At 35.1% G+C, this 23257-nt stretch overlaps 1 protein-coding gene across 1 annotated transcript; it reads left to right on the top strand.

Moving 5' to 3' along the window:
• The first annotated feature begins 1601 nt into the window (after nt 1-1601).
• On the top strand, nt 1602-6815 carry LOC145685134 (uncharacterized). Its single transcript, XM_081757483.1, has one exon. The coding sequence runs from the start codon at nt 1602-1604 to the stop codon at nt 6813-6815; it is 5214 nt and encodes a 1737-aa protein (XP_081613609.1).
• The last annotated feature ends 16442 nt before the right edge of the window (nt 6816-23257 follow it).

Below are 23257 nucleotides of genomic sequence, written 5' to 3'. Positions count from 1 at the left end.
ATTAATATTCCCGCGATATAAAAGCGCTCTCACTTATCCATACTGTCAAGGAACCAGAAGCTTCAAATTATTATAATATCATTAAGCATTCTACTTGTTGGCAGATCCTGGAAATAATAAAAGCATTTTCCCCTTAATTTCAGGTCTGAAAAGAATCCTTCCACGCATGGGCGGCGATTAGGGGGTGCAAAGGGGGGCAGTTGCCCCCGCACTTTTTTGAAGTAACCAATTAATGTATATAGTTTCATTTGGAAATGTAACGATTTTGTATGTGTTACTGATTAATAGGAAAAAATGCTGCCATATAATATTTGCTGTTGCGTGAATACGTATTGGTTGTCTTCCCGTGGAGTAAAGAAAGCTACAGTAATTGCGTTTTAATCGCCACGGAAAATAACCCCAAAAAATAACCTATTGGAGCACAATTTCAGCATACTTTCATTCCTTCTTACAAGGGCTCGATATGTTAGGGAGCCGCTTTGAAGCTAATCGAAAGAACATTATGCAAAAAACTAGGGCCTATTTCACAAGTTATTCTTTAATTGCACAAAAATTGACAGTTCCTAAAATGTCTTTTCTTCTTTCTAAAGTAAGAAATATCGATTAAAAAGAACGTGATAAGAAACAACTTCTACCTTTTCCATTGTTTTGTAGTGTAATATACGAGTGAAGTGTTGTGTTTAAGGATGTACGAGTGTATATACAATAAAATTTAGTAAATTGAACATAATTCTAGGTTTTAAGTTTATTTTGTATAACTGAAGTGTGGATTGATTCTAAGTATTGTTGTGTTTTGATGTGTTCCAAGAAAGTGAAAACTGCACCTAATGGCAACGAACATATTTCAAGAAGTTGCAAAAGCAAATATTTCTTTAAATGTCGTAGCATATGCTTGTAGTATTTACTGCCTTTCATTTTCTAAGAGTAGCATGTGTGGAATTAAATATTAAGTTTTTCATTAATCCTCAGTTTCAATATAACTTTAGCAAAACAAGCATCATTATTCATTACTATGATTAATATTATCCTTTCTATTTATTTGTTTTGCAAATTTATTAAATAATCTGATCTCACAATTTTCCAGACAGAATTTTAAGATGTTCATGATTGTTCAGAACTGAGCGTTCTTCTCAATAAAAACTAACGCCAGTAAGTAAATGAAGAGGCAGCAACATAAAAACTAATACTTTTTCTCCCCAGCAGGGGTGAGTGTGTGTGTGTAAAAACGTGACACCAAGAAAGCAACGGTAGCTACGTGTATTGTGTTAATATCGCATTAATCTACATATAACAATGTTCATCTAGCAACTTTGTTTGTATTTTTTGAATTCATATAATTTTGTGTGTTATGAAATACAAATATATTGAAGTCTCAAGCAACGTCGAAGAATTATTAAGAAACCAGCGCCTACACAAGGATTACATCGACCAAATGGTCCATCCACGCCGGATCAGGATTCTACAGTGCAGTTAACAAGGTAGGTAGTGAGTGCATATTTCAATATAATATTATCCTTGTATCACTTATACAAAATAAGCCTGTAAAAGCAAAGCCTCATTTAGAACGTAAGTGTTAAAAGTGTATTTAATTTGAGTGAAGCATGACGGATAGAATGAAAGAATTAGTTTTCAAGAGAGGTCAAATTAAGGCCAAACTCACTCGTTTTAAACCTTTTGTAGATAGTTTTACAGAAGATCAGAATATTACGCAGTTAGTGTTACGTTACGAGAAAATAAAACAGTGCTATGATGAATTTGATGCAATACAATCCGAAATAGAAATGTTACAGGGTTCATCAGAAATTGATCAGGAAACGCAAGAAAGAGAGCAATTCGAGAATACTTATTTTGATTTAGCAGCTAAGACGGAAGTGTTCATAAATCAACACAGCTCCAGTGCAAAGAAAAATGAAAACAATGAAGCAAGCAATTCTAATCCATCAGTTAGGTTGCCGGTGATAAACCTTCCGACCTTTTCTGGAAGCTACGATGAGTGGTTGTCGTTCTATGACACGTTTCAGGCATTAATACATAACAATAGCACATTGCAGCCAGTGCAAAGGTTTCATTATTTACGTTCTTCTCTACGTGGGGAGGCGCTTGAAGTAATACAAGCCTTGGAAATTTCTTCTGAAAACTATGACGTAGCATGGACTTTACTCAAAGAACGTTTTGAAAACAAAAAGTATATTGTTAACAAACACGTCAAAGCTTTATTTGAAATGCCAATGGTGGAACGTGAGTCGGCTGTTTCGCTTAAATCTCTTTTAGACAGCACGGTAAAACATTTGAGGGCTTTAAAATCATTAGGTCAACCGACAGAAAGCTGGGATGCATTACTTATTTATTTGATTGCGACCAAACTAGACAATACAACACATAAGGAGTGGGAGAAAACACAATCAACGAATGAATTACCGAGCATGTCACAGCTGACACAATTTTTACAGCAGCGTTGCCAAGTTTTAGACGCAGTTGATAATAAGCGTAGACCTAAAGAGACACCCTCAGTCCCAAATAACAAATATCAACAAACAAATAAGGCAGGCAAAAAGAGTTCTTACTCAACGGCAGCACACGTAACGTATTCCGACAACAATGCATGTCCCAGCTGTAAAGGCTCCCACAAATTATTTCAATGCCAATCATTGTTGAAAAAATCTATAGGAGATAGAATTAGAGAAGTTAAACGTCTTTCTTTGTGTATAAATTGTCTCAAACGAGCGCATAAGGCAAATGAGTGCTTATCAGGTAATTGTAAAATATGCAATAAAAAACATAACACATTACTGCACTACTCGCGTTGTCCATCGCCCACTAGAGCGAATGAACCACAAGATGAAAGGGAAATAGGTCAAGGTCAAAACACGCTCGCTGCGACCACATCTCTCGAGCAGGAATATGAAGGTAAGAATATTCGTTCTGCAAACAGCGTACCGCAGAATCTTAGGAGACCACCAAGCATTATGCTATCCACAGCTGTAGTATATGTTAAAGATAAACTGGGTAATTTTCAAATGTGTCGAACACTTCTCGATTGTGCTTCTCAGTCCAATTTTCTAACAAACAGAATGGTTCAATTATTGGGACTAACAAAGAGTAATAGCGTTGTACACATAAATGGTATAGGTAATGCTAATACAAGGTCATGCCATAGCGTTCAGGCTACAATTAAGTCAAGATATAACAATTATTCAGCCACATTAGACTTCATCATATTGCCGCAAATATCACAAGACTTACCTATGGTTCGTGTAGACACGTCATTGTGGGAAATACCTTCCAACATTGAATTAGCAGATCCTAGCTTCAACATACCACAGCGTATTGACATGTTATTGGGGGCGGAAGTATTCTTTGATCTACTTTGTGAAGGGCAAATAAAACTCAAGGCAGGGTATCCAACCTTGCACAAAACATTGTTTGGCTGGATTGTAGCGGGAAAAATAGACAATCAACCACACATTTCGACAAATGTGTGTCACCTCTCCACAACAGAAAAAATACACGAGCAATTACAAAAATTCTGGACGATAGAAGAATGTTCAACAAAACATCCATTAAGTCAAGAGCAGGCAGAATGTGAAAGACACTTCAAAGAAACACACCGGAGAGACGAGACTGGGAGATTCATCGTCAGACTTCCCTTTAAAGAAAATGTGAGGAATCTTGGTAAATCCAAGGAGATTGCAACGAGAAGACTTTATTCAATGGAAAAAAGGCTTATGAAGGATCCTGAGAAAAAAAGGGCATATATAGCGTTCATGAAAGAGTACGAAGATTTGGGCCATATGGAAGAAATAACTAGAGCAGAGAGCGATACAATGATGCCAGACTACTATCTTCCCCATCATTGCGTAATGAAGGAGAACAGTACTACTACCAAACTCAGGGTTGTATTTGATGCATCGTGCAAAACAACTTCTGGACTTTCATTAAATGACACGATGAGAGTTGGGCCTACAATCCAAGAAGAATTATTTTCCATAACAGCAAGATTCAGGCAACATCAATACGTCATGACAGCTGATATAGAGAAGATGTATCGCAACATTAGGGTACATGATTCAGATGCAAACTACCAGAAAATACTGTGGAGAGAAAACCCTCAAGAAGCAATAAAGATATATCGACTCAAAACTGTAACATATGGTACTGCAGCAGCTCCTTTTCTAGCCACTAGATGTCTTCAGCAACTAGCCATAGAAGAGAAGAAGAATTTCCCTAAGGCAGCAGAAGTTGTAATGAGGGATTTCTATATTGATGATCTTCAAACAGGGACAAACACGAAGAAAGAACTACATGAATTACAAGGTCAACTCACAACTCTTCTGCAAAGAGGTGGTTTTTGTTTGAGAAAATGGTGTAGCAACGACACTTCACTGCTTTCAAAAATACCCAGTGAACTTCAAGAATCAAATTTCACCATTCAACCAAATGATGATTGCATCACAAGAAGTTTAGGATTGTTGTGGAATCCCATTAAAGACACATTTTCTTTCTCTGTCAAACCAAGAAACAACCCTCAACAAATCACGAAGAGAACTATTCTTGCTACAGTAGCGAGCATATTTGATCCCTTAGGATTAATAGGACCAGTTATTCTTAAGGCAAAAATATTTCTGCAACGTTTGTGGGAATTAAAATTGAATTGGGATGAAGAAGTTCCAGCCTCATTGCATTCAGAGTGGGAAACTTTTGAGCAGCAACTTCAAGAGTTGGAATCACTACATGTTCAGCGGAAGGTTATTCAAGAAACACAATCGCAGGTAGAAATTCACGGATTTTGCGACGGATCTCAGAATGGATATGGAGCTTGTATATATGTAACATCTAGTACAAAAAATGGAAAATTCACAGCAAACTTACTATGTTCAAAATCTCGAGTAGCACCTTTGAAGAAGACAACTATTCCTCGCCTAGAACTTTGTGCAGCTTTGTTACTTGCACAGCTAACTCAGAAAGTAATACAAGCATTACACTGCAAGATCGATAAGGTTGTTTTATGGTCAGATTCCACCATTGTATTAGCATGGATAAGAGGACCTTGTTCTCAATGGAAGACGTATGTTGCAAATCGTGTAGCGGAAATTCAACAGCTGACTTGTAACTATGAATGGAGACACATCAGAACAGAGGAGAATCCAGCAGATCATATATCGAGAGGATTAACACCGTCAGAAATTCTTGATAATGAATTATGGTGGCATGGGCCTTCCTGGCTATCTGAGAAATTAGACTCACAGACGAGGGAAGATGTTTGTGACCTAAGTGATGTTCCCGAGCGACGAAAGAATACAGCAGTAATGGTTTCTACAACACCGTGTCAACTCTTAGACAGATATTCATCATTAAGAAGATTGCAACGTGTAACTGCTTATTGTCTACGATTTGCACACAACATGAGAAAATCTAATTGTGACAGACAGCATGGACATCTTACAGTAAGTGAATTACATGAAGCACTCGAATGTCTTATTAAACTATCACAGCAACAAGCATTTCACAAGGAATTAAATGCGTTGAGATCAGGAAAGGAAGTCGACAACCAAAGTCAACTGAGAAATTTGAACCCATACTTGGATGAGAGGCAAATCATCAGAGTCGGAGGAAGATTAAATGCAGCAGATCTTACTGAAGGACAGAAACATCCTATTGTACTTCCAGCTAACTGCAACTTGACAAAGTTAATCGCTCAAGAAGAACATAAGAAGCTATTGCATGCCGGACCTCAATTATTGTTATCATCCTTGCGACAATCATATTGGCCAATACGTGGACGAAACTTGGTTCGTCAAGTTGTGCATCAGTGTGTCACATGTTTCAGAAACAATCCTAAAGATGGTAAACAGATGATGGGAGATCTACCAGCTGACAGAGTTCAACCAACAAGACCATTTCTTCACAGCGGCGTTGACTACTGTGGGCCCATTTACCTTAAATCGAGTAACCGACGGGGAGCCAAACTCCATAAGGCATATATAGCACTTTTCGTGTGTTTTGCGACTAAGGCGGTTCACATTGAACTTGTTAGTGATCTAAATACAGAGGCGTTTATTGGAGCATTAAAGCGATTCATGGCTCGTCGAGGAAAATGCGCTAAACTGTATTCTGACAATGCAAGTAACTTCGTTGGTGCAAAAAGGGAACTACAAGAATTGAAGACTTTATTTGAATCAGAACACCATAAACAAAAATTACATAACTTTCTAGCAGCTGATAACATCACGTGGGTTTTTATTCCAGCAAGATCACCAAACTTCGGAGGCTTATGGGAATCATCAATTAAATCTCTCAAATACCATTTAAAGAGAGCTGTGGGAAATGCTTCACTCACCTACGAAGAGATGAACACTATTTTGACACTGATTGAGGCTTGCTTAAACTCTAGACCCCTAACACCATTATCAAATGATCCAAACGACCTACATCCTTTAACACCTGGTCATTTCCTAATAGGCGACGCACTCACTACCATATCAGAACCTAACTTGAAAAATATTCCTGTCAACAGACTTTCGAGATGGCAATACATACAACAACTTCATCAGCAGTTCTGGTCCAGATGGTCAAAGGAGTATCTATCAAGTCTTCTAGAACGATCCAAGTGGAGAAGAAAATTCCCCAATCTTCTGGAAGGTGATTTGGTGCTCATCAAAGAAGATAACATTCCACCTTTAAAATGGAAAACTGGACGTATTGTGCAATTGTTTCCTGGGAAGGACGGAATAGTACGAGTGGCGACAGTGAAAACTACCAGAGGTACAACAACAAGATCTATTCGTCAATTGTGCCCGCTTCCTAAGGAGAGTTAATGTGTTGGTGTATTCATAGTGTGTACATTGTGTGATTCATAGTGTTGTGTTGTGTGTGCATTGTTCTGTTTATGTTTATATCATTCATTCATAACTTGTGTTATATATTGTTGTGTATATTAAGTTCATGAACCAAATTAATCATTCATAGATTTGTTGAAGAAATTCCTTCAAGGCGGGCGGTATGTTCAGAACTGAGCGTTCTTCTCAATAAAAACTAACGCCAGTAAGTAAATGAAGAGGCAGCAACATAAAAACTAATACTTTTTCTCCCCAGCAGGGGTGAGTGTGTGTGTGTAAAAACGTGACACCAAGAAAGCAACGGTAGCTACGTGTATTGTGTTAATATCGCATTAATCTACATATAACAATGTTCATCTAGCAACTTTGTTTGTATTTTTTGAATTCATATAATTTTGTGTGTTATGAAATACAAATATATTGAAGTCTCAATTTACTTAATAAACTATTATATACGATATACGGTATTTTAACTGAAAATATAGTATCCTATTAGTTATACAACCTTTCGTCAAACAAAATGTTAGAAACAACCAGGAAAACTAACATTTATATACAAATATTCAGATCATGTCTTGCCCCCTCACTTTTAACGTCCAACCGCCGCCACTGCTTCCACGTTTCTCGATCTTTAGCTTCCTTTTTCAACTCTCAATATTTTCTTCAATTTTTCAAATTATCGATCAGTTGTGTTCTTCTTCTTTCCACTCCTCGTTTTCCTTCCATGTTTCCCTCTCCAAATGGTTTAACACTGTATATTTCGGTCATTGGCGATGCCATGAGTGCTTACATGCCAGTCTTGCTCGACTTTAGCAAACTATCACCGACTTTTGCTGTGATTAGTTACCCTCTGGAGGAGCATATTAGATATCGAAATTTCCAGAACGAAAGCAACTGAACCACCTTTTTCTTTTTTCTTTTTTAATTACGTATCTTGTCCTCTTGTCCATAAACACTACAAATGTCTTCACGGGCCTGCGCAGCATTTGCGTCTTCATTGAAACAAAATTGTAAAATGTAGCGCAATTTTGCGGAAAAGTTCACTCATCTTTACGGCGTAATACTTTACTTCTGATTATAAGAATTTCAACACTTCTTGCACTCTACTAGCTTCAACTGTCAGCTGTCGAATAATTAGACGTGACCTGCTGACATTCTATAGCCTGAAATTTGGGACACTAACGCCATATCGTGCGCAAAAGGCTCACTACTTTCTAGACTACCTCATATTATCAATCATTACCTCATTATTACTTTTATTCACCCCCTCCAAAGATTACTTTTTTTTTCATCGTGACGTTGTATAGAATGTATACAAATTTCACAGACTGCATCCTGCTTTTACTGAATTTAGCCTATTGGGTAATTTTTCCCCTTCGATTTTTTTTGACCCTTGGCGGAGGTCTGCACTCTGAGTGCTCTTATTATTGTATATGTTTCAATATGTATTTTTTTTTTTATTTATTGTGGGACCCTTTTGTAGGTCCTGGTTCAGCTGCAGCATTTGCAGTGTTGCATGGCCCATGGTAGATTCAGATACAAAAAATTTCTGTTGTGTTCTTTTCCTTCGTTGCCCTAAGCACGTGCTTATTTCACTTAATGGTCAATCCATCCCTGACTCTACTAGTCGTATCACAGGTATGCCTTTTCCTCATTTTGGGGGCGCGATTGCTCAGTGGTAGAGCGTTAACCTCTGGTGCATGGAGTCCCTGGTTCGATCCCAGCTCAGGCCAAGTGAGCTTTATGGTAGACAAACACCGTATACGTGGGTTATCTCGGGTTCTCCCATTTCCTCCCACTTTCTTCATTCCACCATCTCACTCATTTTCCATTATCACCTTCTCCTTTAGCCTAGGCGGCATAATCGTGGGACGTAAAACTTAAATATTTCGTTTATTTTTTTTTCCCTGTATTTTGGGAACTTTGCTAGTCTCTTGACATCATGACTAAGGTGTTTCTACTTTTTAAACAGTTCACTAATATAAGGTTTAGGAACGTCAGCTACACTTTAGGTAGACAAAGCATGGGAAGCTCATGACAATCGAATTTAGTACATCAGATTAGATAGGTACTCTGTCAAGTAACTCATTAACCATCTGGTCGAACTGAGGAGGCGCTGAAGGCACTGACTGGGGTGAAATACAATCGGTCTGAACAAATGAGTCACCTATCATAGTGATGTCGGGATGCCCATGAGGAAGAATGTGTGTATCCATACCGTTATCATCTGCAAGACCATTGCAGAGTTATCACTTGATCTGAACACAGAAATCACCTCACATGTCAAAAACAACAACCGTCGGGAAGGTGCTCGAAGCAGGAGTTGAGCACTACTTGGAGGCAGACCTTAGTCGAAAGCACTGCCGGATTTACGTATAAGCTAAATAAGCTATAGCTTAGGACCCCGCTCTCTTGGGGTCCAAAAAATTAAAGGAAACAACTGGATATACATTTCCAAAATATAAGAAAAATAATAAATAAAATAAAATCTACATATAGCATCAGTGCTTCGTGTTGTGTAGACTCATATGATGTAGGCTAGCCCCTTCTGCTAGCCTGCCCCCTAAAATATCACTAGTTTATTCATTTCTGTATGTAGTTTCTTCATCACAATACTTAAAGGGTCCCTTTACCTTCAGTAGCTTAGGCCCCACCAAATTTAAATCCGACTCAGGTCGAAAGTACTGTGAAAACATTGGGCCTTATGCAGAGTCGTTTTGACGTATGATTAGCATCATACTAAAGGCCTGACTACTGCAGGAATATATGTTAGTCGAACTCTTTAGTATGGCACTAATCACGCGTCAGAACGACTGCATACGGGCCATTGTAGTTAAGAATATCATGCAGGTAAGTTGTATTACAGGTCGTGAAGTCCGTCCACCCAAATCGGAAATGCCGTCAGAGAACTTACCAGATCGTTGGTCCAGACGTGCGTTAGATGTCTGGCGATTACACTGGGACACCAAATTTGTTTCACTGTCGCAATCGCACAAGTTTTTGTCCGTCCTTGATACGCTACCCAACAGCGAAGAGAACTTAAGGTAACGCAGGAAAGTTCCTTTTGAGAATCATTTTCACGATTTTGAGTCCAATATGTACTTTATAGTAATGACCATCCGTATAAAGTTCGTCACTAATACTAAGAAGTTCACTATAAGCAGTAAACACCTGTTTCATTTGTCCATTGGTTATTTGCTGTGAACAGCGTCGATCCGTATAATTTTAATTGTATGAGAACCAGAGACGAGCGAAAGTACGTAAGTACTTACAGAATCTCCACACGTCACTTTGCTGTCAAATTTGTTAAAATGAAATGTTTTAACACATTAAATAGGGAGGTGGGAGGGGACTTGAAAATAAAGGACCTCGCACTTTTCTTATGGAAAGTGGCTTTCGGCTAATGTTGTTGAAACTTCGCTGGTTGATAGTTCTTAACATGTGGATCAAAAGTCTCAATGGGCACAAAGACCGAAATCCACTCCTTCCCCCCAAAAAACCGCCTCCAAGTAGCTGGGGGGGAGGATTGAACTGATTTCAGCATGTAAAACAATTTGTTGGTTTAATCAACTCAACAAGGACCCCAAACAACCACATGTTAGACTATCAAACTACCCCCACTTGACACCGCCCTTTGCCCCCCACATATCCCCCCGCGAATTACCTTACGAATGTTCCATATTACTGAAGTTTATAGTTGCGCGTATGTGTTGAAATACCTACAGTTTTGGTCTCACCGACGATATAATGGGTTTCACGTATCGCTGATTACGAATCTGAGGTGAGAGTTCTAGAATTCAAGATGGATGATCAATATGGCGGATCAAAAACACGAAACTCCTGAATGTAGCCACAATAGCTGTTTACTAGGTTATTTTGGGCCGTTGGTTACGAATCTGAGGTCAAAATTCTTGAATTCAAGATTGCAGATCCAATATGGTGGATAAAAACGTCGAAGCCACAAATCGTAGTAGACTAGAGTGTTTTTAGATCGCTCTTTAAGTACGCAACATTCCTTGATACTTCCGCCACCATATAGAATTATTATGCACCCTTGCTCTTTACCAAAACCAACTACAGATATCTTAATGCTGAACGGTGTTAAAATAATTCATCAATTATCTGTTCATTATTTTCATCATTTCGGTTGCAGCATCTAATGTCGTACTTAGCAATGAGTCATCGGGATATCTAATATTCTGTAAATGTCGTGCATGGCCTAAATACCACAAGACACTTGCAACGTGCGCACATGTACCTAATGTACGAGCACAGCTTTGACATGTACAGTAGTAACCTTGAATAACATTTTGATCATAATCCTGGTCATTGTGTTAGTAGACAGAGGATACCGCGATGAAATTCCTTTACTGGAATATTTAGGAATTGATCATAGAATGCCCGCACTCGTACTACCACGTGAAAGACAACTATCAACAGAAGATGCGAATACTTCTCGACTAGTTACTAAAAGTCGATGGATAGTCGAGGCAAGAAACGGGCATCTAAGATCTGTTTTTAAGTTTCTAGCACAAACGTTGAATCTGCAACAACAAAAGAAACTGAATAGTTTCTATCGCATAGCTGGAGCTACTTTGAACAGATACCATCCCGTTATTTTCATGCAAGATGCAACCATTAAATTAGCTAGAGAAATGAGCAATAGGTCAATCATGCCGAACGTTGTTAAAGTAAGAGTGGAGGTAGATAATCTTATTAGAAGGAACGGTCAATGGGTACCGCTGAATGATCAAGGCCTAGTTGATTTCCCTGTACTTAACTTAAACTACTTACGAGATTTGACTGTAGGCACATATCAAGTAGATCCCTCACCCTCTTACGTCCAAGATAAACTAATACGAGATAACGATGAGCAATTCCAACTTGACGAAAACGTAACTGAACCGGGATTCCTGCGCATACGTCTCTACTCAAGGTTCCGCAATGCAACTAAGCATCAAGTTTTCATAGCATATGTAGCCAATGATGAAGATGACCAGGATTATGATCAAAATGTTATTCAAGGTTACTACTGTACATGTCAAAGCGGTGCTCGTACATTAGGTACATGTGCGCACGTTGCAAGTGTCTTGTGGTAATTAGGCCATGCACGACATTTACAGAATATTAGATATCCCGATGACTCATTGCTAAGTACGACATTAGATGCTGCAAACCGAAATGATGAAAATAATGAACAGATAATTGATGAATTATTTTAACACCGTTCAGCATTAAGATATCTGTGGTGGGTTTTGGTAAAGGGCAAGGGTGCAGAATAATTCTACGTGGTGGCTGAAGTATCAAGGAATGTTGCGTACTTAAACAGCGATTTAAAAAAACACTCTAGTCTACTACGATTTGTGGCTTTGACGTTTTTATCCACCATATTGGATCTGCAATCTTGAATTCAAGAATTTTGACCTCAGATTCGTAACCAATGACCCAAAATAACCTAGTAAACAGCTATTTGTGGCTACATTCAGGAGTTTCGTGTTTTTGATCCGCCATATTGATCATCCATCTTGAATTCTAAAACTCTCACCTCAGATTCGTAATCAGCGATACGTGAAACTGACTATATCGTCGGTGAGACAAAAACTATAGGTATTTCAAGACATACGCGCAACTATAAACTACATTAATATGGAACATCCGTAAGGTAATTCGCGGGGGGATATGTGGGGGGCAAAGGGCGGAGTAGTATAGATTTAGTATCGTGACCGTAAAAGAGATACCGCGCCTTGATAAGAGATAGTTTATCGCTTGTTTATTTAAGGATAAGGGGGGAGTATTGAAGGAGGTGATGCAATAGGGTTAGGAAAGGGGGAAAGGTCAATTGATTGATAAAGAACACGTGATGTGTTTCACAATGATAGATGACGAAAGGAAAGGTTGAATGACCACTACGAAGGTCACAGTGGATGGTCCCTGGAAATGGCCCCATGACCCAAGATTGACCCCTGTATAGGGACACCCTCCCCCTGTTTAATGAATTTTTTAAAAAAAAATATGAAATTATATTTATGTGGACACAGGAATTGAACTTGGGAAAATAGGAAATAACTTTATTTTATTTTATTGCATTATTTAGCCATATTTGATGTCCGTACTAAAGACGGAGTCTTGTTCTTGCACATCCATTACCGAAGAACTTAAGACATGAACTGAGGTTTTGCGCGCTTTGAAAAACCGGATGAATTGACCTTTGTACGATTAGATAAACTTGTTGAACGACGAAACATCATGTGACGATGTGTAATTTTGACCGTTGATACATGACTAAACATCATGTGATAAGTAATTTGGGGCTACAATTGTATGATTAAGTAGCATGTGATTGATGAGTAAGTACATTTGATTAGGCATAAGATGAACACGTGATGAATTTGAAAGTACTTTAAATACAAGTCCTAAGAGAGAAAATATATAAAGACAGACAATGCAGTCGTATGAGAAGAAGGATTACTGCGATATTGAAGCATCATTATCTGATGCTGAAACAGAATTATATGAATCATCTTCAGATGAAGAATTTGATATTGATGAAATAGATTCATCAGTATTAACAGTTTCAGAAACCCCAGCATCATCACCATCAAGATTTTGGAGTTTAGACTGTTCTTGTAATAGTCAAAATGTGGACCGAGAATGTATAAAGAAAGCTATTGAAAAATGGAAATTTAACGACACGTTAATATGTGATGGTTGCAGAGAAGGATCGTATCATGTGTATGCGCATGATTGTATGAATCTACCCCCAAAATCATTGGAAGTCCGTGCTTGGAGTGTTATAGCAAGCCCTAGTGTTGAAGATGATGTGTTTTACCTGTATGCCAACACCCACATTATTGGAATACTAACAAGAGAAAAATTTTATGAAGCATATTTGGAACTATTAAATGATATAGACTATTTTCCGGAATTACTAGAGGTTCTATTAAGAAAAGACAGAAGGAAAAATGTATCCGAATAGTGTGAGTGTTTTATGTGTGTTATGTAGTGCTAAAAATATTAATGTGAATTGTGTATTAAAAACAATAAATGTATACTTACGTGAGAATAATCCTCTGGATTGCAAATCAAGTACTTTTCATGATATTGGATCATTTGCAGCAAAGTATTTATCTCTTGATAAAACTCTTGGTGAACTTTTTGAATTGTATGAACAAGAACATAGTGAAATTTCATTTATATGCTTTATGCGTAAAACTTGTGATCTTTTAAAAAATACAGAATTTGTTGGACAAATTATACCATATTTTATTCAGCGCACAAATGAAATTTCACCTTGCGTAAATCAATACATTATTGATATTCAAGGTTTTAAAATGTCTGATAACGAATTTATTATTCGTGAGTTTTGTCTTAGCGCATGTGATGATACAGTAAATTTTCATTGCTTGGTAAAATCACCAATAGAATATAACTTATTGTCATTAGGTTGCCAAAAACAAATTGATTGGCTGACATTGAATTTACACGGATTGAACTGGGATAGCAAAACAGGATATACTGTATCATTCATACGTAACCTTGTATATCAATTATGTGCTATGAATTCAACCTTTTATTGTAAAGGTTTAGAAAAATCTCTTTGGATTAAGAGAATATTTGCATTAGATAATGTTATTGATTTAGAAACAAAACAATGTCCAGCATTAAATGATTTGTGTGGAAATACATTTAATGAATATTGTTCTTTTCACAAAAATGTTGTAAAGAAATCAGGATGTGCATATCGTAACGCACAACAGTTGAATTACTGGTGGAAATATGAAAGATCAACAGCATTAACTATTGCATTATCAAGATTGTAACGAGGATTTGTAAATTAAATGCATGAATATAGTTTAAAAATTTTTATTGTAAAAAATATATACAATAATAAAAAAATAAAAAAAAAATTACCTGTGTTTTCTTTTTAAAATGTTGTTTACATGTTTATAAACAATATCATCATTCTTTTTTAAATTTTTGTTGTTAAACAATTTTAAACACTTTTCAAATGATTGAGTGCGAATAATATGATGCAAAAAATATAATACAAAGTATCCGCATAACACAGAATCATCGTGCTGATATTGTTCACTGTTTGTAAAATATAATTTAGTATTTTTGGATAAAAAATTTTTTATTTCCTTGGGAATGTCCATAGCAAGACTGTCAAAATAAAATCCATGTTTTTTCCCATTAATGTACACTGCGACCCAGTGTGATCCACTTGAATTGGATGTATCAAGATTAATAACAAGTGCTGCAGGTGGTTCTACCATTACAGGAAGTTTATCAATAGGATAAATCCCGGTAACACTTGCACCAGTCACTTTATCAGTCACTAACACTTTTAACAATTCGTCACTATACATGATTATTATTTTTCTTAATTATAGTAGGTATGTAATTATCACTGTTTTTTACATGTAAAACATAATCATACACTTTTACATATTCACTATATAGTAATGCTTCATGAATACTGCACCTATATTGTCCAAAACGATGTTTATTATGTGCACACTTGTGAACGTGAAAACTTAATGCAGTATACTTTGGACAGTCTATTTCTTCCAAATTTGTAACATTTCTTTGCAGAATTTCCTCAAGAAAACACTTTCTAGTTAATCCATACGTGTAAATACTGGTGGTATTTGAACAATATGATTGAATTATTTCCTTAAGAAGTGAATACTCTACATCGCCTTCGTGCCAGGTAATGCCATATACATTTTCACTTAGATATTTGTTTGTATTTATGATTGGCTCAGACAGCTTATTTAATGGATATGGTGGTTTAAATATCCAATTTTGTAAAAACGGAACGTCAGGATTTACAATTGCTAATTCCTTTACAATAAATTCCTCATCATTATTATGGAATGCGGAGAAGTGTACAACAACCCTCATTCTACTCAACTGAATAAATTAAAAGGTGTTATCAGTATAAATATTTCTATCTTTGTCTATTTGTGCTAACGAATCAAATTGCGCATAGACAATACATGTAATTGGTTCAGTTAAAGTTTCTGAAAATGATACTTTTAAATTTACAGGAGAATCACGAACTACATCCCAAGTGTTGTCATCTAAAGTTCCAGTTGGAGATAGAATAAATGCATACAGAGTATATCCATTAGGATATTCTTCAAGAGTAACAGTATGTGAATAATTTTGATAATATATACCAGTACCTGATATCAGAGTATAGTAACTTAGAAGGTATAAATCATTATTAAAATCAGGCGTAAGGGGGTTGGGAGGGAATGATTTTGATCCAACATGTAATTGCAGTTTGTTAACGTTAAAGTTCCGGAACTCATATGGATTAAGATGTGATTTACCATTGAAGGCTGTGTTGGAAATGAAACCAATAACCAGACCTTTAGGAACATTACCCAGGAAGAGATTATCAAGGTTATATGACTTGACTTGTGCAGGAATAGTATAAGATCTTGTTTCTACTCTTGTGAGAGGTAACTTGGCCGTTTCTGAAACCATTCGTGTATTTAATTGCATAGCTAAATCTGCAGCAACATCAATACGACGTACATGTAGAATAACTTCCTCAAGTGCAACTTTGTAACTTGTATTTTCAGGAGACATTAAACAAAAGTTATCTTTACTACGATGTAATTTTACACGTAAACTTACTTTATTAGGAAGCATACGATCTAAACTTACAATATCAGTATGAAGACGTCCGTACATTTCAAAAGATTTACTATTTTTTATTTTATTGGTACGCTTTTGAAAACCATCATTTGTATTATCTAATTTATTAAAATTTTTTGCAGTATCTTTATGCCACATAGCACATGCTAAATGTGTTTGAGAAGCATCATGAGAATAATTTAATAAAGTTTCAATGTATGCACGATAAGGATAAGATCCTGATGAAGAACTAATTAATTTATCATTTAACGAAATATCAATTTGACTAAATAATGAATGTAGGAAATTATTTACTGGTGCTACAACATCATCGTTAACTAAATTTTTACCATCATCTTTTGTAATTTTACAACGTACATAAAGATATAGATATGCTGGATGAATAAATTCTCCTGTTTCTCCAGGAATAACAAATTCAATTGGTCCTTCTGATGTTAATGTAGAAATAGGTCGATATTCAGCATTTATGGTTGCTTCAATAGCTGTTTGTGTCATTGGTATTGAAAAGAAATCAAATTCATTGGTACAGCATTCAGAACTATCGGAATTTAGGAGCGACATTATGAAAAGATATCGTTTATATGTTTACGTTTTGTTGGTGGTCCAAAATTTACAATTGTAGGAGCCTTTCTTTTGCGTGACCGTCTCTTACCACTACCAGTTAGCAACTGTCCAACTTTATTAATAGCTTTTGTCTTTAAATTATTACCAGCTTCTTTTACACGTGCACGAACCGCTTCTTTAAATGGTTTATTTTCCAATACATCACCCGCAACTTGTATACCGGTTTGCAATGCTTGACGTCCTACAGTTTTTGCACCTTGTTTAAGAAATGGTAATGCAAAACGAAATAACCCTTTAAAGAAACTCCCTATACCATGTCCCCTTTGATATACAGGTCCTGAAAAATATGGTATTCCACGTCCACGATGTAAAGTAACACGTCTAGATCTCATTTTTTTATTATTATTATTATTTAACAGGAGAGCGTTTAAAATGAAGTGTTACGGTCAGTGTCCCAGATCGGAATGGCAAATTTCGCCCTGCATGATCTTTTAATAGTATTTCAATTGTGTTAAAACAAAATTTTGCAAGTGGCATATAATGAATATCTTCAAAAGTAATTGTTTGAACTTTTCCATAATTAATATCTGAAATTGTTCCTATACGCAGTAACGGAGCTTTTGTATCACCTAAAAATTGATATTGTATAATGTCGGTATAAATAAAAATTTGATGTGGATATCCAATATCTACGTATGGCTGTTTGAATCCACGGCGTTCTTTTACAAGATCTGATTTTTCAGAAAAACCTAATTGTAAAGCTAATGTAGGTGACAATGTAACAGATTCTACACGATCATCGCATTCAACACGTACAATATTTGAAAAGCTAAATCGTATAAATCTTGATATTGTATTTAATTCATCTATTAAATGATGAATGGATGGATAATATCCAACAACAACTTTACTTTTCATAGGGTTTGCATTTTTAAATTTGTACCATACAACATTTTCGCCTTCGGTGACGTTATAACATGTTAATGGAATATGTACTTCACTTAACCCTACGTACCAATCGGATTCTGATAAACGTATATTATTTTTCAACTGATTAATAAAATGTGTTGGATTATTTGTAGGATATACATTTGTACTAGCATTTGAAACTAATGTAATGTAAAAACTATCATCAATACTTTCAGAAATCATTTTCGTTTAAAGTGAAGTGTCAAGTTTGAAGTCCCGAAACGAAATGGTAATTTTAAACCGTGTTCATCTTTTAAGTTTACTTCTATTGTATCAAAATATTTCTTTTCAACTTTAACATAATGGGGTGTATGAAACACAAAAGATTTTACATTACCGTGTTGTACATTATATACACTAAGTTTTCGAACTAACGGTCCAATATTTTGTTGATGTTTTACAATATCAACACAAACATTAATTGAATTGGGAATATTATAATCTAAATTACATGGAAATTTACCACGTGATAATAATAAATCAACATTTCTAATTTTTGTGTATACTACATTTTTAATATCGTGTGTATTTTCATTAATAAATCCAAAAATATGTTGTAATCCTGGTGTAATACCAATCATACATTGATCTTCTAATTTTAAAGAATGTTTAATTACAATTTGATTTTTATTTTGTAAATATTGTAACATACGAACATTTTCAGGAATTAACTCAAGAATAGATTCGATAGATGAATAATATCCCGGTGTAACACGAACATGATGACGTTCAACTTTATCATTGATAACAGTAGTAATTATTATTTCTTCATTTTCACCAACATTATAAAAACTCCACGGAATATTAATTTGTGTTAATGCAACACCCCATTCCCCACCACTTAAATCAATAGGTTGTGCTAATTTAACGCGAAATGAAGCTGTTGTATTATTATTAAAAAGTTTACTACTGGCATTTGAAGGAAGAGTAACGTAAAAGTCATGTGTAAGGTTTGAATTCATTTTGCAGACTGAATAGAATCGGATCTAATCCATGAATTCATACTTGACGGATATCCCAACCATTTTACATACATCCACCCATTTTTACGTTTTAATACTTTTTCAATAAGATAAGTTTTTTTTGAATTTATAATTACTTTTTGTAATTCTTGGGCGTAAAATATTCCTTTAATTTCTTCTCCATTCCAATCTTTTAATTTATAAGTCACAGGATTAGATTTAATACATTTATCAACAATAAATATTTCTTGTGACCATTTAGGTAAATATCCTTTTTCCAATACATGTTTATACTTACTAACACGAACATAATCACCCGGACTAAATTTACAACTTGTATTCTTTTTATTTATTGTATTTCCGTATAATGTTTTCCACACTTGATTCACATTGGAATCATTTACTTCTGCAGGCGCCATTTTAATACTTGAATGATATGAATGATTATAATTATTGACAATTTGATCTAGGACATTAATATAACGATAAGTATTTTTTGCAGTAAAGTAACGATACAATTTTTCTTTTATCGTTCTTATAAAACGTTCTGCTAAAGCACATTTAATTTCGGAATGAACACTATAATGATTAATTTCATATTCTTTAAACAATTGTTTTACATGACGATTATAAAATTCTGTACCTAAATCGGTTTGGACATTAAACACGGGTAACTTGAAATTTTTAAAAATTTTTCTTATTGCTTTTACCATTTCAGGACCTTTTTTTGTTTTTAAGGGGACACAATATGCATAACGTGAAAAAATATCAATACAACATAATATATACTTATAATTATTATTATACTTTGCAATGTTTTGCATATCTGCCAAATCCATTTGTAATGTTTCATTTGGTGCACTAACATAATACTTTTTCCGTTGAAAAACTTTACGAATTGGTGCATGCAATGTATATGCATCTTGAGAAGCTAACCAATTTTTAATTTTCTTTTTAGATAATTTTGTTTTACGATGTAATGTTTGTATACTTGATAAAGAATTAGGATTTGAATAATCATAATATATTTTTGATAATTTTGTCATTTTTTTTACATACTATATTCTTTCCAATGTTTAAATAAATTAGATACTGCTTTAGGACTGGATGATTTTCTTATTTTACGAATACGTTGTCTACTATTAGTATTCAGTTTTGATGCTGGTGTACCAATAAATTCTTTAGGAACATTAAGATCTTCTAATAAATTTTTAAATTCATAAATACCTATAGGATTTCTTGAATATTTTCTTGTACGAACAACATCATTTACTAAATCTATAATATTTGAACCAGGTATTGTTTTTCCTTGGATACGTACTATACCAGACTTATCCCACTGAATTTTATTAGAATTTGTTAACTGCTTTAATAATAGATCTGTTTTCCTACGTAGTGTTTTCGGTACTGAATGTAAAATGTCTGATACAAATGGTAAAATAGAAGTATTGTTATCCTGTTGCAAAGCAAGTGATGATAATTTTTCTTCTTCTTCTTTTTGTTCATCCTGAATAACAGGTAATGTAATAGGTTTATGTGAAGAAGAAGATGTATACTGTAAGTAACGATGCAAAGCTTGTTGATATAATTTCCATTTTTGTTGTACACTAATATCATGACGTTTTAAAATATTATTCATTTCTTCATCTAAACGTGATTGATGTGAATCTATTGATTTAAGATTGGACTGAATTTCATGTATTGCATTTTCAGGAACTAAAATCATTTTACGTAATTCTGACATAATTATCGACTAAAAATACTACTGCCTACTGCTGCTAGAAGTGGTCCCAAAATTAATGGTAAAAGTGCACCACCTTTCTGTAGTAACAACCTCTTCTTTTTCTTTAATGCAGTACGCTGCTGAGATAAAGCGCGCAAGATCTTTTTATGTCTACGTAATCGTTGCTTCTGACGAGGATTTAAAGGGATGTTTCCTTTTATTGTGTTTTTAGCTACTTGAGAAATTGTTCTTATTAAATCCCCTGAAGCATTTTGTAAAATTTGTTTTCGTTTTGTATTTTTGCATTTGCACAGAGCACGGAGCGTGTTGTAGTGTTGTTTTACCTTCAACATCTTGATAGCAACTAAATAAAAATTTCTGTATGCATGTCTTTTATGTTGGCGTATACATGCATAATTTCATTAGGAAAAATATTTGTACGTATTCGCAATGCATCGTTTGTTTTTTGGGTTAGGTCGAATAACAAATAAGTGTGAGGCTCACGTGTTACTTCTTCGAATACATTCACAATTTCCTTACTATATCGAGGCATAATTTGCCTTGCTAAATATTGTATTTGTAATTTATCACGAGGATTTTTAAATACTATAATATAATGTGCATTTAAACTAATATCACGTGCATGTTTTCCTTTTGGAAATAAATTTTGAATAATAAATATAACAGTTAACTTTTTATGATGTGCATACTTTGTAAATAAATTAGCAACATCGCCATTAGTTTCTGACATTAAATCATCAAGTATTAATAATGAATTTTCTTTAATTTCAAAATTATTCATGTCAGGTATTCCTTGTACAAAACGTATTTTTGCATGTGCATCGAGGTTTGGTATTACTGCACCATAACACCAAACAATATCATTAAATTTTATACTAAACATTTGATCACGTTCATTAAGTAATCGATTTACAAAACATGTTTTTCCTGCCCTTGATGGACCCGCAATTAAAATGGTAGAGGGATGTTGAAACTTTAACATGTTGTACTCAAATGAATGCATGCAATAGAGCTTTTGCTTTATATACACTCACACATTTAAAAAGAAAAGAAATAGAGGTTTGTAAGAAAACAATCAACGATTGTCCTGAACTTCTATAAGAAGCAAACAAATAAATAATTAACAATAAGCTTCTAATGAAGCGAAAGAACAATAAAATAATTAACAACGAGCTTCTATAAGAAGCGAAGGAAAAAATAATTAACAATGCACTTCTATAAGAAGCAGTCCAACAAATAATTAACGACTTTCCACTGGAAATTTTAACAGGGAGTTTCCAAAGAAACAAAAGAATATAAAAGCAGAGTTTCCATAAAAAAACGAACTGGTTAAAAAAGAAAAAAAACATTCACACAAGTCACATTTACTCGTTCGTGGGCCTATATCCGTAAGGTAAAGTCGCACGTTTTGTTATTGGTATATTGTCAGTCACGTCATCTTCGTCAACACGTTTACGTTTTTTATTTACCTCACGGTGTGTCTTAGTCTCTGTACGACTAAAGATACGGAACCCTGGTTTACGCACAATACTATTTGGGTTTTCTATTACTGTGGACTCTAATTGTCCAGACACTAATTTATAGAAACTCTCAAAGTTAATTTTTTGAGAGGTCCTATCGTTTAGTGTTATCCCCCTAATTTTGAGTATGTGCCGAACATCCCCATTGGCATTAATTAGCCTATAACAATAATTTTTCGCACCTAGACCGTAGAAGGTTGTAAATTCCCAACCTTCTGGAATTTCATCTGTTAGATCACCCAGATAGTTTCCAAGTGGTAACAAAGGTTCCTCATCTTTTTTCTGTATATACATAATACTGTCAGTGTCACAGTAAATGGCTCTGTCTGGTCCTACAGTCGTTAGTAATTTATATAGTTCAAGTCTAGCCCACGAAGTAATAAAGGCAGCTAATATAACGTTTGAAAATTCCAGTGGGACATTTTCAGTTTCATTATCTCTATATGTGATAATTAAATGATCATCATTAATTGGGACCACACTTTGAATTTCATACCTTGCCGACGTTAAATACCTAAGGAACGTAACTTCGTCACTAACGATTACACTATGTGACATATCAGTGCGCTGTCCCCATTTGCCATATAATGAATTGAGGTAAAGTTTTGCACATTGCCTCAATCCCGGGTTCGTCCTAATGTTATCATAATTTAACTGTATGCCTTCATGGGCATAATAGTCCTCGATATATTTTTGCTTGTCTCCTTCATTTTTACAATAAGCAGGAAAACCAGAGGCTTCCTGCTTCATCTGAAGAAAGGAATTCACATAAGTTCCGAACAAACCACCTGATTTCCCCTCTTCAGGATCCATGAGTTCGAATTCCCATATTTCATGTATATCGAGTATTTTGTACCCTTTTTGAAGAGCCAGGTGTAACTCTGGAGTACAAAACGTACCTGTAATAGCACACTCATTGTCACTATGAGTACAATCATCAGTGTTTTCCTCTTCCATACATGTCCGGCATAAACCAAAAAGTAATCGGCC

This window comes from Thermobia domestica, chromosome 5, assembly GCF_964235325.1.
Source record: "Thermobia domestica chromosome 5, izTheDome1.hap1.1, whole genome shotgun sequence".
Lineage (NCBI taxonomy): Eukaryota > Metazoa > Arthropoda > Insecta > Zygentoma > Lepismatidae > Thermobia > Thermobia domestica.
The sequence above is the reverse complement of the archived record's forward strand: the minus strand, read 5'-3'. Positions and strand labels throughout refer to the sequence as shown.